At 41.8% G+C, this 15,196-nt stretch overlaps 1 protein-coding gene across 1 annotated transcript; it reads left to right on the top strand.

Annotated features, from left to right (window-relative positions):
* Positions 1-505: 505 nt before the first annotated feature.
* LOC147630665 (E3 ubiquitin-protein ligase RHF2A-like) lies at positions 506-2,895 on the top strand. Its single transcript, XM_086810602.1, has 7 exons — positions 506-784; positions 904-950; positions 1,039-1,101; positions 1,200-1,281; positions 1,372-1,613; positions 1,847-1,957; positions 2,049-2,895. The coding sequence occupies exons 1-7, from the start codon at positions 611-613 to the stop codon at positions 2,374-2,376; spliced, it is 1,047 nt and encodes a 348-aa protein (XP_086666728.1). The 5' UTR covers positions 506-610; the 3' UTR covers positions 2,377-2,895.
* Positions 2,896-15,196: the final 12,301 nt, after the last annotated feature.

Raw genomic sequence — 15,196 nt, 5'->3', positions numbered from 1 at the left:
TCCCATGTTATGGAGTTAGATAATGATAATATTTTTAGATCTACATGTAAGTCACATCCCACATTAGTCCTTTACCTAAAACTAAAATCTACCCTCGGCAACATTCAGAGCTTTAAACTCTACACTATGAGTCATCTTGAGTTGTATTTTTCCATTTTAATGTTAAACAAACTAATAAAGAATAGTAGAGTTACTTTAGCTTCGTCAATTCTTCTTGAACTTTGGCCAAAATTCTTGCACAAAAAAGAGGAAAAACTTGATATAAAAAAGGTGCTTCTCTGTGGTGGCTAGCACACAACTATTGCACAAATCTACAATTATGTGTGCGTCGAGAGAAAAGCTCAAACGGAATTATATCATCGAGTAAAGAGATCATGCCACGAGTGCTTGGAACCCATAAATAGTTATAATAATTCCAAATAGAAATAAGTAGATAAATAAAGTAAATCTATATTATATATATAGGATGATATGCGTGGCGCGGTCTAAAACGTTTTTGTTGGGTTTGACTGGACTATTTCTATTTCCGAATCTTCTCGCGCGTTGGGACTCTCTCGGGAGGCACTGCAGCAGGCGTGCGTTGTTGGGGTAGGTTTTGTAAGGTATCGAGATGGGCACGCGTGCAGAAGGAGAACCTCCGACTCTGCTAATCAGCAACAACAATAAAAGCAACAGTGCGCTGCAATCGTCCGCGGCCGCCTTCGTGGAAGGCGGAGTGCAGGACGCCTGCGACGACTCCTGCTCCATCTGCTTGGAGCTCTTCTACGACAGCAACCCTGCCACGGTACATCTTTCCATTCCATGCCCTAACCTCTCTTTTTTTTGGTGAAAAATCAAACCTGCGCAATTGTCGATTTCCCTCTCTGCTTAAATAAAGCTCTCTTGTGATATATGCTGCTGTAGGTCACCTCCTGCAAACACGAATATCACCTTCAGTGCATCCTGGAATGGTTGGTTCTCATGCCTGTGTCTTAACCCCTTTTTACAGACTTTGTCTATGGTTTTAATTTTCTTTCGCTTGTCCATTTAATCGAACAGGGCTCAGAGGAGCAAAGAATGCCCCATGTGTTGGCAACCCCTCAGCCTCAAGGATCCCAACAGGTACTTCCCCATCTTTCTTCCTCTCCGTGATATGAATTGGCCTATCAATCAGATCAATAACTTTTTAGCCCAACGGGTTGTTGTTTCCCCCCCCTCAGCCAAGAGCTTCTGGACGCAGTAGAGCAAGAGCGGTCCTTGACATGGGCCACAAACTCAGTGGATGGGATTCAGTTTCATCAGGTATGCTGCTTGCTATGCATTTCTCTAGACCTCTGCAATTTGCACGGTTTGTGAGCAAAATGATTATGCAGTATTATGTGGTGGTGCTAGGTTCCAGCGTTTGCCAACTATGCCGATTTTGAGGAAAGGATTATGCAGCATTTAGCACATCAGTTGGCAAGGAGGGGGTCATTGCAGAACAGGTTATCAAGTATGCTAGATGACGCTCTTGTGCCAGTAGGAACTCCTCGTGCTTCCATGGAGCAACCTTTGCAAGAAGCCAGGCAGATGGATGCCTATGCAGCATGTCACAGTCACTTGGGTAGTCGAGTTCAAGCGCATGAGATGGAAATGTATGGATCGTGTGGGGCTTTTGATGGCTTGATTTAACGATATGCATAAAACCAAAGACCATCTCCACATCTAAAACAACCCCATCACCCACACACACACACACACACACACACCCTGCCCCCCCTTCCTAAAAAACAAAAAAACCCTTTTTCCCTCTAGCCCCTTCTGCTCTTTTGAACAAAATCATATTTGCTCTTTGATTCTGTGTCTCTGAATCTTACGTTTGTAGCAGACATAACACTGTCTCGGAGCCCCTGGAAGGAAGTCAGCAAGGAACAGCATCTATGCCAATGTCCTCATTGTCTGAGTCACTGAAGTCACGCTTTTTGGTGGCCTCATCCAAGTATTCTCAAGTTCAATTAAGTCAATTGTAATTGTACTATTGTGTTCCCCTTGGTGAAATTCATTTATTTCCTCTTTACTCGTGTCTGCAGATGCAAAGAAACACTCACAAGAACCACTCGCAGCTTGAAAGAGAGGTTACGAGGACGAAACAACTCTACGACAGATTTTAGAGCTCGGACTCAAGAAGTGAGTGTTGACGTGGTCCGACAGGCACTCAAGAGGATTTCCCCTGAATCCATTGGGAAGGAAGACGATGTTCCAACCACCTCTAGTGGTTCTTCTGCTTTGAGTGATGGGATTGATGAAAGCCCTTGCAAACCAGGAGCATGTACTCGAACCAGGTGCACTACTAATAATCATTTGGAAAGAGTGGTTGCTAATGGAGTCTCACTTCAGCCACCAAGTGAAGCAGTCTAGATAAGATGACATTTGTAGTCAGATGGTTATAGGTAGGCTGGTTCTTGAACAGCTAGCTGCACACAGCATAGATTGTTTTAAATATGAGGTTTTATTGGACCTACTTGGATCAGTTGATATTGTTTCAAAAACTAGCAGTAAATGTCAATGTGGGACTTCGAAGTGACATCGAAGGGGAGGACATGAACGACTTGTGAAGCATCTTTGTGATGGATATTGTTCAGGTCAGGCAGGTACAAAAGCACCACCCTTAGAAGGTACATTTCTAATGTCATGTCTGGCATGTCGCTGCTGCTTTTACCCTAAAACTGGATAACTTCCAGGTTGGATATAGTATCCAATATTAGTCTTAAAATGAATTGGATTGATGTATATTGGCATTTATTTTTTAGAAGATTGTATGGTGATTAAACTCCACCATGGAAATTGTGCAAAATATGAACCTGATGAAAAAGTTGGTATTTTATTGTTGAGACCTCGATCATAAGTATAGAAATTAATATCTACAGGTTTTTAAGTGATACCCAATATGTTTCTCCAATGATTGTGGAGAGTGTGCAAGCTATCACATGCTTAGCTGTGTTTTTCCCGTCTCTGATAATGTGGTGAGAAATAGAAAAAATTCCCTGGAACCATCATATTCCAAAGAGTATTAGGACTAATTCTGTTGGTTTAATAGCTTGTGTTGTAACAAGATGTTTTTGGTGCTTTTTCGGTGAGTCTTCTTGAGTGTTACTGTGGCAAGCTGTGGCTGATTGAATGGTGGAAGTTGAGAAGTTCATCAAGATATTATTGAGAACAAACCCTTCTAGTACATTGCCTCAGCTTTCACAGTAACATTTAACAGAACCTCTGAGGAGCTTCTGTTAAATGGCTTTATAATCTGTCTTGGAACCATCACATGAAAAAGAGTATTAGGACTACTCTGTTGGTTTGATAGATTGCCAGGTGTTGTAACAGGCTGTTTCTGGTGCAGCGAGTCTTTTTGAGTGTTACTGTGGCAAACTGTGGCTGATTAAGCTTTCACAGTTAACAGATTTTACAGGAGTTTGGTGGTGCTTCATTTTTTTACGTGTGGAATGAGCCTTGTTTAGGAATTTTTTAATGGGTTATAACTCACGTGCATTAGATGAGTAATCTCACATATGTGGGATGTTTTAGATGAGATGAGAAATATGCATGATTTGTTATCTCATGCATGATGTGTGATGACTAGACATGTCAGCAATGATGTGGGATGTGCTTGAGATGACTAGAGACGTGAGAGAATATGACGTGAGATTAGTTAACTTACACGTGATAGTTTTAGCTCAGCGTGTGAGATGAGTCCAAATTTGAGGAGTTAAAACCACAACAAGAGTCGAGGACTATGTGACCGAATCTGGATAGTTTCTCCTCTCTTTTGGGGGGGTCTTCATAACTTTCTAGCATTTTTCCTTGTTCTTTTTGTTGCTTTCCTCAATTTTGTCTCCAACACCTATCTAGTTTCTTCAACTTTACTTTTTTTAGATTTTTTGCCTTTTTGATGTTTTTGAATTTTTGTAGTTCTTAGTACTCCCCAACATAGTCTGCCAAATAGTAAGCTACTGTTGTGGTGCATCAGAGATGAAAGGGTTAGACAGCTCTTCATGTCTTTTTGGATTGAAGGTTCAAATTGTGGGATGCTATAAACTTTGTTTTATGGATCCTTGTGGCTGATTTTGATTTTTTTGGGATCTTGGGGGCTTCTTTGACTGGGGCTTCTTATCTCTTCTACTGGGTGGAGTTTTGGTTTGGAGGGTTTATTCATGAGGTCTTTACTCTCCACTCCCATTGGAGCTTATTCATGAGGTCTTTACTCTCCACTCCCATTGGAGCTTATTCATGGGCCTTTTTCTAGGTGGTACAACTTCGGCTTTCATGGGTTTGGAAAATGGAGTGGACTGCAAGGGGGAACCTAAACCATGGATTATTTTCAAAATAACCTTACGCTTTAAGAAGTATTTTAAAGATCTAACAAGACCTCTATTGCTTTTGAAGGGCCCAGTGAGGAGTTTTGCAACTTTGTTACTAGCAAGATTGTGACAATGCCTTCAAGTACAAGGTACTAGCTTGAGGACATACCCGTAGCCCGTTGGTAGCATTTATACCAGCAATCTAGCTTGAGGATTAATGAGAGACATACTAGTAGCCCATTGGTAGCCTTTATACCAGCAATCTCCCCTAAAGATGGTGGTGATAATGAGCCCCTACAATTTCTCCCCTAAAGATGGTGGTGATAATGAGCCCCTACAATTTCTCCAAAACCTGTTCAAGAAATCTCACATCCAATTTAGCAAAACATTAAACATAACTTTCAACATTTGATCCGATAACTCACATTCAATTAAGCAACATTATTAACTTTCTACATTTGATCCAATAATGGGGCCATTCTGCAATTTATTGTTTGCCTATTTTGCTATCTCCCAAGGAAAAAAGGGGGGAAGGGAGCAATATTAAGACCTGAAGGCTCATTAAAGTGTTACCAGTAACTCTACGAGAGCCGCACCTTTCCAAGACTCAATAAAATATTACAAAGGGGGAAACCTTTGCAATTTAGAGGAGCAAGAGCACACTTTGCCAATCTAGAATGACCCCTACCATCATTTAACACCACTTGATAATGGTCCGCAATCTATTTCAACAACACAACCCAAGGTTGACTTTGCTCCACCATCCTTCCCATAGTAGATGCAATCAAGGCTAGGAAGTGAACCTACAAATCCAAAATTCCAAGCCCATCATAAGCGTTAGTTGAACATACCTTCGTCCAACTCAACTAATGTAAAGCCCTTCCCTTAGTTTTGTTCCTTCACGAAAAGGACTTCACAGAAAGGAACCTATTCTAGTGACATTTCTTAAAATTTATCGAGGAAGAAGGAAGCTTGACATGATTGACCATAAAAACTCTAGCATGAAGGGTAGGAGGACACTATCCCATTTCGTTATCCTTGCCACCACCCAATCTACTATTTTGTTATTTGAAACTCCACTCCCATAGGACGTCCTTGATGCTTGAAAATAAAACCTTTGTTCACCACACCATCCAGATTAATCAAAATCTTCTTTAGGAAGACTAGTTATCTTAAGAGTTGTCAAGATTGCATCTTGAACCAAAAACCTCAACAAAGACCTGAATAATTGCTAAGGTCATTCTCAAATTCTCATCATCATTTTGAAGAGATGGAATAGAATCATTAGCAAAACATTGAATTACTTATGTCCCCCCCCCCCCCCCCCCCCTTGTGGTTTCTCAACCCAAGAATCTGTCTTCCACACCTAGCCCTAGAGCCAATATAAGAGGATGTGTAGCAACTACAAAGAAAAGTGGGGCTAAAGGGCAACCCTATCATCTACTGATTGACCTACATAAGGTAAACTTTCCTACCAAAGAGAAGTGGGGCTAAAGGGAGACCTACCTAGCATTTAACAAATCCCATTTAACATAAGGTCAATTTTTTTTGCTAAAAGCCCATTTAACAAACATGACATATATCACAGTAGAGATCAAAGGTCCAAATCCCATTTTGGCTACACTCTACTCAAGAAGGACCAGTGCACACTGTCTTAGGCTTTTCTTAAGTTCCAACTAAAGCATAAGGTATTCTGGTTTATGTCAGGAGCCTCTCACTTTTATAAATCCATGTCTCTTGGACACATATTTAAAGAAGAGAGTCCATCCTAATGCCAATAACTTAAGTAGCCAAGATCTTATAGAGCACATTAGGCCTCCAATGAGCCATATTTTGAAACCCTCTATTTATTATGAGTGATCCTTGAGAGAGGGTTAACATTCCAAAAATAATTCCACAATCAATAGTCCATCCCAACCATGAGATTTTTCCTTGCCCATTTGCTTAAGAGCCTCTCATCACCCATCACTTTCAATGCCTCTTTCTATTCAATTAGCTTCTTCCTAAAAAATTCTCCTAGGGATTAGGTGAAGCAACCATCCTTCAGCTTGAAAGGTTAGCCTGGAGCCATCCTCTTGCTAACTAGAACTATCCTCTTGATAAGTAAGGGTGTGACCAAGAAACTTAACATAGTTGGAGGCCAACCCATGAGGCTCAAAGATTAATCTTCCTTATTTGTCAACAATTAAAGAGATGAATTCCTACGTTTTTTTGGGGTTTAAGAGCTATGTAAAAATGTTTAGATGGAAGCTGAGAAGCTAGAGCATTTTCTTAGAAAGAATTCTCCTAGTTTGGGCCCTCAAACAAGTCCACTTGGGATTTGGGTCACGCATACTTTTGATGCTGAAGACCCCTTCTCTCAAGAGCCCTTGGTTTTCTACCACGTCTCACGTCACACACAATCTCACTAGCATAGGTGATCAAGAAGAAGATTAGTAAAAGGGTTAGAAAGAAAGACTCTATTACACAATGGGGGAATGGAAGAATATATTGAATTATGAGAGAAATTGACTTCTATACAAGGTCGTAAGTGTTCACACACACTAAAAGAAGGGTCGATCGAGTGCCCATGACCCATAATACATACATGACCTATATCATTGTGGGGAATCTATCTTAGCTTGCTGCCACATGCTCTTGGAGTGGGAATCACCATCAATATTCCATTGGACCATTATGGGTGCCCACCCAAGTTGTAGATATTAACATCATTCCTTCATATATTTGATAATACATCCCTTTTTTGTGTCCGTCTTTTCTCTTTGATGTAGAATATTAGTGGTAACATAAGTTAATCCCAAAATGGGTTAACATCCTCGGATCCAACCATCCTAAAGGTCAATGACCACATTAAAGTCCACCCGCATAAGTACCCCAAGGATGAGAGCCTCCAACTATGTTCAATCACCCTCAAAGTTCTCTCCTTTACTTTTAGATATGTGATACGTACACATTAACAATCCACAAAGATTGTTCTTTCCATGTCACTTCAACAATGACAGTCCTCCTGTTGGGGGGATTGGCAATAATGGAGGACTGGAGAGACCTATGAACAATAGTCATAACTTCACTATATCCCTTGTCAAGGCCCCATAAAATATCAACCAACCCTTAAACCCTTAAAAGTGATGACTCCACAATATCCCTTGTCAAAGCCCCATAAAAGATGAACCATTTATTAAACCCTTGTTTCCTCTTCCATCCCCTCCCATAGAGGTTATGCTCCTATATTGCCCAAATCAAACCAAACACCCCTCTCAACAATGTAACTCTAGAAATCCCCTTGCTTGTTCTTGTTTATCTTTTAACATTCCAAGTTGTCCCCTCCATCATAGCTTAAATTTAAGTTCCCCCATCTCTTGATTTTTGGCTCCATGACCCAATCTTTGTCAGCCAAAAATATAAACCTTTGCACAAAAGAAGACTCACTGTCATCTTCCTCCAAGGTAGCAAAAGAGTTCTTGAAAAAGTAAGGGAGGACAGAGGGAAAGGAGCCTTCTTCTCAAACGTAGGTACCAATCTAGAATAGAATTGCAACTATCGACCCGCATTGAATCATGCCAAGATAGAATAAAATTGTAAATGTCATGGGAAACTTTCTCGCATCAAGTCGTGCTCCAAGATGTAACTTCTACTTCCTCCTCCAGTTTTCTCCAATCTCTCTATTCTCACCTATGAGCTCGAGGGGTACCGGTTTGCATGGAAACAATTTTTACTTCTGGTAGCTACCTCTGGTGGGTGGATGCTCCATGCGCGGAAGCTTACCGTCTCAGTGTCACGATCCAAACAATGTAAAGATCATTTTCAGGGAGGTGTCGGATTTCGGCACATTTCCATGGATCCTTAGGGTCTCAACCTGGCATTGGATCTTTGGTTGGATAAACCCCTTGCCTTACGAGATTCAACAGCGAAGAAATCTACCAAAGAACTTGAGTATTTCCTTTCAACTTTCTCCTTTCTTTGATGGTGGTAAGGTGAAACATCACTCACATAGAGATTTATGACCCTTTTTGAAGTAGTCTTGGGCTGGGTTAATATAGTTTTCAGGGACTCCATGATTTTTAATCTTGTAAGGTCTGTAATGCCCACATCAACAGCTATCCTATAATGCCATCAAAATAGGTTTCGGAAGATTTGTCTATATTGGATGCACCCAAATAGGTTCTTACACATGGCTCATGTTCTGTGCCGCATGTTCTGTTCTTACATCAAAAGCTGTCCTATAATGCCATCCAAATAGGTTTTAAAAGATCTGTCTATATTGGATGCACCAAAATAGGTTCTTAGAGCTGAGGGATATGTCTCTGCATGAATGCTCCACATGTCTGCAGTCCCACTGTTCTTGACTGGGACATGTGGCGCATGATTGAAGCGACACACACCCGACAAAAACTTGGTTTTTCCCCGCTTTTTGAAGCACATGGGCTCACCTGACCGCCTGCAGCAGGTTTTCGGTCCTCCTCCTCGCGCCATGGAGACGATTTCAGGAGGCTTGCCAGGATCGCTCCAGTGATTTCGCCTCCTGCAATCACGCTTCGATCGCAGGCGGAGATGAAGGGGGGTAGTTTGCCAAATCCCCATGATCACGCAGCCATGGTAGACGTAGAGAACTCCTCCAGGGAGGTATTTCTACATCACCTCCCAACACATTATTCGTCCCCTTCGTCTGTCCCTCTAATCCAGATTGTTCTTCACATACCGGGATATTAACGAGATGTCGGTTTGGTCTTGAAAGCGTGTCCGACGCTTGATGCAAGAGGAAGCCCAAAGCAATGGCAAAATCGCAAGCACGATCTTCTCTGTTTCGAATCTATCGGTATCGTTCAAAGGAAGCTTGGAGCTGCACTTGAGTAGGTTCTCCATTGCTTGCTCAGCCAACGAGATGACCGCTGGCATTGTAGCAAGTAGAATGCCGATGACTGTATTCCGATCACCAAGGCTCTGTTGGGCCATTTCAAAACTGCATGTGTGTGTGTGTATTTGTGTTGGGAGGAAGAAAGACAGAGAGTGATGAAGAGGTTCTTGCTGTAGGGAATGGAGCTGCTCTGCAGATTTCATAGATGGGAGAGGCCTCATTAAAAAAATGTGCAATAGTGAAAAAGGAATTATTTTTTCTTGCGTAATCCCTTTTAAGAGCGGGCTGTTAACTGGTTGCCCCCAGTACGGGGAAATTTGTTTTGGTAGGACTGGGCAACGTTTTTCTGGGGGATACTTGGAGCGCATGATCTTGATGCGCTGCAAGTATCCAGCGAGACGCAGCTCTTACATATGGCTCATGTTCTATGCGGAACAAGAATGCATGTTCTTCTAGTTACAGCTTTAGTTGTCGGTAGACTTTGATGTATAGTAAAAGAAAGTTTTCTAGATGGTAATTCCATATGGATTAGCTTTTTTTAAGCATCTGCACCTAAAGTCTTTCCTTGACCGTTTGTGAACCACATCAAGTCGTCTTGGCAGGTTTCCATATTGAGGGGTACTCTACACTCGATACTCGTTTGCCATCATCACTATGCATTCTTCTACTAGCCCTAGTGGTGCTTTTTTAAATAGGGAAACCCATGCAATGAAATTCATGACCATGGGGTGCATGTCTACATTGTCCAAGTTAGCAAAATTTTGTAGGGCGAGGGTGCCTTGAAATTCCATCATCGGAATGTACACTTGAGGCTTCCACTTGCTTCGGTTATCGACACAACAAATAGTGAATGTGCTAGGAGCTTCGGTTTCTCTTATGTGACATGATGCTTACAACTTCTACAATCGTTTCTTTTGAGTATCTCAAAATCGACCACTTCCACTATGAATGCATTCGCGGTCAACTCCAAAGCTACAGAGGAGAATTTGCCATACGAGCAAACTCCTAGCAACGGAGGAGTGGCAAAGAAGACCCGAAAGAGGACTCATGTGTATGACGTGGGTGTGAAGGAAGCTACCAAGGACATTGCTGGGGTGTTGGAACTATAGAAGGGTCTCGACATGTAGAGCTGGTGGACATCGAGCGGAGCAAGGTTGAGATCGAGTGGAGCAAGTTGGCTGCTTCAGTACGATTTGCTACCGGCATCGAGGGCTTGTCTGATGCCCTGAGGATGATTGCAGAAAAGCTTTGATGTAGTATTGTTGTAGCTCATATTGGTTATGGTAAGGGGAAAATTAATTCTTGAATAAACGTCAAACCAACATTTTCATTGACTATTACAACATCACAAATTCAACCACAACAAAATGAATTTGAATTGCATTCCTCATAGGAACTGTCATTGATATATAAAAGCACGTAATTCCAATGATTTTCAAACACCAATCTAGTTGAATTACATTGGTCATATGCTCGAAGTAGCATAAACCACTAAAAGCAACAACTGTCATTGATTTTCAAGAGCAAGTACTGTCATTGATGTTATGAGCATCAATTTCAACAAAACAAAGAGACCCTAATAGTAAGAAAGCTTGGAAACCGTAAACAAGGGTGGACATCAATCCACTAGACCACGCATTTCCAAGTACTCTAGCAAGTCCTCCATCATTCTGTCGCCCTCCAGAGTATCCTCGTAATCTGATGGCAACTCTCTGTTTTAAAGGAATTGTCCAACAGAGGGTCATTCACATTAAGAGCTCCATAATCCAGGTCCTCTTCATTGATATCAATTAACATGTTGTGCAGGATGCAGCATGCATGAATGATAGTGTGTCTATGTTAGGGCTCTGGACCATTCTACCAACAAATTTCCACGATTCCTTCAAGTGTCTAAAGGCCCTTTCAACCACAATCCTTGTAGATGACTGCATGAAGTTAAATCTTCTGTGCATTAGTGAACTCAACATTGCTTTGGGGTATGGAATCAATAGCCATGGCAATAGTACATCCCCAACTATGTACTCGGGGATGGTGTAATCCATGAAGCGGATGGGTGGGCCTGATAATCTTTTACCTCCTTGACATCTCCTGTAGAATCCACTGTTACGAAGGACACGAGGGTCGTTGCATGAACCAGGCCAACCTATGTTAACGTCCGTGACCCTCATCTTTGAGTCCACCACTCCTTGCACGATCATGTTGTAGGTGCCATTCTGATCGTACCACACCTCATTGGTCTCGTTCTTTGGCAAATTCATGATCACATCAGTGCAATCAATAGCACCGCAGTAGTTCGGCAAACCACGAAGGTTCTGGAAATCTTCTTTAACTTCTGACATCTCATTTTCAGTCATCGAATTTTCGATCCAGCAATATTTCTCACAAGAGCACCTACAAACTGGTGAAGGAAGCGTGAAACAGTTGACCTCCCACATCCAAAAGTGTTAGCAATGTGATGCTGGCTATTCCCAGATGCAAGTAACATAACGGCCATCGCCTTCAGGAGATCATATCCTTCCAAGGATATTTCTGAATTGCGGAGGAATTATTTTCTGCTTTACATCTTCACGAACGAGATCCACACGAGTGTTGAAAAGTGCAAAGGGCATCAGAAACATCTCCCTCCATCTATCACCATCAGCCTCGGCGTGGAATACAAAGTGATTCCAGCAATGTATGGTGGAACCAGGCTTCACATACCAGGATATTAACAAGATGTCAGTTTGGTCTTGAAAGCGTGTCTGACGCTTGATGCAAGAGGAATCCCAAAGCAATGGCAAAATCGCAAGCACGATATTCTCCGTTTCGAAGCTATCGGTGTCCTCCAAAGGAAGCTTGGAGCTGCACTCGAGAAGGTTCTCCATTGCTTGCTTAGCCGACGAGATGACTGCTGGCATTGTAGCAAGTAGAATGCCGATGATTGTCTTCCGATCAGCAGGGCTTATATGTTGGGCCATTTTGAAACTACTCGTGTGTGTGTGTATTTGTATTGGGAGAAAGAAACACCGAGAGTGATGAAGAGGTGCTTGCTGCAGGGAATGGAGCTGCCCTGCAAATTTCGTAGCTGGGAGGGGCCTCGTTAAAAAAAATGCACAGCAATGAAAAAGGAATTATTTTTTCTTGTGTGACCAATTTTAAGAGCGGGCTATAACCAGTTGCCCCAGTTACGGGGGAAAAAACATTTGTATGGCTGGGCCATGTTTTTCTGGGGGATACTTGGGGCGCATGAGCATGCTTCATGTAAGTATGTACTGTGTTTTGTATCTAATTTGATTTTTTTGCTACTAGCAGTAACTTGTTAGTTTTCTCAAGGTGATCCTCCAAGAGGATTGCACCTCTAAGGTATTTTTTTCTCCTCTTAAATTTGTGGCCTCTCATGCCTGGTGGTGTTTAGCCGTTTCTACTTCCTTGTTGATATTTGCCTCATACATTTGTGACTTGGCCATGTGGGATTGAAGAAGCTAGATTTCATTATACATTATGGCCTTGGCACACCGCTCTTCTCCTTTTGGATTTGGCATTGTTGCATAGTCTATTTTACAAGCAAGCAGGCCGTCAACCTTGCACTTTTTGATAACTTTGTGATCTTGCTTGATGTTTGTAGTGTAGAGAAGGTGGAAAAACAACACACATAGGAGGGGGTGACCCTTGGATGAGGAGGTGAGGTTTGTTCTATTTGTGGTTCTAATACTATAGGCAGGCTTTCCTCATCTCCTCATGGGTTATGCTCTTTCTTCTTGCCCTTGTCCTTGTTCTACTTTGTTTCTTTCTCATTTTTGGCTTCTGTGTCTATTTCAATCTCAGAGCTTGACTCCATATGCCTGACTCCATAGTAATATTGTTTGTTTGGGATAAACTTCTCCTTTATTTGAGTCGGCGTCTCACTGTTACCCGACTCCACCAACCCTTTCTTTGAGCACTATGAGGCTGTAGGGCTAGGTTGAACCCGTCACACTCACGGGTTGCCATAGAGGGTGCAAGATAGTCAAATCCCTCTCCCACAAGATGGCAACAAGCATGCAACCACAAACCCGACCCCTCTCAAAGCCTGATTCCACAATAATATTGCCATGTTTTTTTGTGATAAACTTTTGAGTCAACATCTCCTTTTGCCCCCCTCATGTGTTCTCTTCTTGTCTTTCTTGGGCTAGTAGGTGTCTTAGGAGGGGCTCTTACTCCTATTAGTGGTGGGAGCAACATGTCTATGGCATTCATGCTCTGATATATTACCTGGGGTAATCCTTAAGTAAGGGTCTTTTGGATTCTTCAGTGAGTCCTCTTCGTTTCTGCATGTATCAATTCTAACCAATTTTCCTTTGCCTAGTTGGGGTTTTGGTAGAGGTGTGGCCTCTTAAACTTGGTTAGTAACCCAATATCCACTTGGATGGTGTTGTGACGCTTATAAACTGAGAGTATCTATAGTACAATCTCCATGGCATTATTGTTGTGAATATGATGAGAAGCAGGCGATGAGAACTTAGCGTAAGGTTGGCCACTACTGGGGTTGAGAGCCTCCCCTTCCCCAGATCCAACCATAAAGCTTGGGGGATTGAGGGAGGCCTAGGGTATTCTATCCTATATACTAAGGTCACAAGACCCCTTCACACACATCATATTATGGATTTATTTCCAATACACATGTGGTAGCCAGAGAAGAGACCCACCAACACCCCCTTCGAGCGTGACGTGGTTTGAGGGACTTGAAAAGATGCAAGCACATGCATACCTCTACGGATCCTAGGTATATACATACGTAGGCAATGGACGAGTGTGTATCCTTATGTATGTATGTAGGCAGGGCATAAGTGTGTGTTCTCATGTACATTTATGGGAATGTGCTTTTATGGACATACATAATAATGAAGATTCCTGGAATAGGTCCTTTAAATAGTGTTGCTTAACTTTAGTGATAACTTTATGGGAACTTATGCATGAAATTTATAAAAAAAGACTGGCCTATCTTAGCACTATTGCTTAAAAATTGTCTAAAATTGTAAAGCACCCTAGAAGGATAGTCAGTCATATCGAAGAGCACTCACTGTTCATAGTTTTTGTATATCAGGAAATCCTCGCCTCTAGCCTCCCACTTAAGTTGGGTCACTAGGCAAGGCCCTTATTACAACTTATGATAATATGCGTGGGGAGAATCAAGTGCAAAGCTTTCTTCTTCTCTTGTGCTCCTACCTTCTTTCTTGATTGATTGCAGTGTGTATGTTTGTGTGTGTTCTTGGAGTGCATTGAGTGTGCTTGGAGTGTGTTGAGTGTGCATGTTGCTAGCGTCAATGAGATTGTGACTAAGTTAGAGTGGAGAGGAGAGTGGCTCAAGACTTCTAGGTTAACCATTTCTATGGGAAGGATTACCTTAGAGGATTGAGAGTATAGGAATGCCTTAAACAAGAGGGATTGACACACCTCTTGGCCTATTTTGTGTCTCCTTACAGGACTTCTACGATCCAAGATAAGTGGTTGTCCACTATCCTGATGATTCCTTGCAAGTGGTTGTCCACTATCCTGATGATTCCTTGCAAATGGGTAAGAAAGTTTTTTGACATGAACAAATGGCACCGTTGTGCCGGGGATCCAAGTCTACTTGGATGAAAGAAGAAAGTAGAGCTATTTTCTACTAAAAAATATTATATTCTTCTTACCTTATCTTACCCTCGGCGGATGCAAGTCCTTGGTCTATTATTAGGGAAATATGTTCTAGAGTAGGGTATTGAGTATATTGAATGTTAATGTGTGTGAGAGTGGATTTGTGTGATTAGAGTAGGTTTTCTTTCTAACCTTAACCTTTTTATGTTTTTATGTTTTTAATTAGATCCATTCTTTGTCGTCTCATGGGAGTGATGATGTGAAGAGAAAGCTCTCTCGAGGCATTTGTCTTTGTAGTTGTTGTTTTTTTGAGGCATTGAGATCATGGCATTAGAGTGTTGCTAAGCATCACTATCATGTCAAAAAAACCCAAAGAACAGTAACAAAAAACCCTAAAATTTTCAAAATCCTTGAATTTTTTTTTTTGAATCACATCTCA

The sequence above is a fragment of the Cibotium barometz genome, chromosome 16 (assembly GCF_041138505.1).
Source record: "Cibotium barometz isolate CiBa-2024 chromosome 16, ASM4113850v1, whole genome shotgun sequence".
Lineage (NCBI taxonomy): Eukaryota > Viridiplantae > Streptophyta > Polypodiopsida > Cyatheales > Cibotiaceae > Cibotium > Cibotium barometz.
Note: the sequence above shows the minus strand (reverse complement) of the source record. Positions and strands in the feature narration are given on the sequence as shown.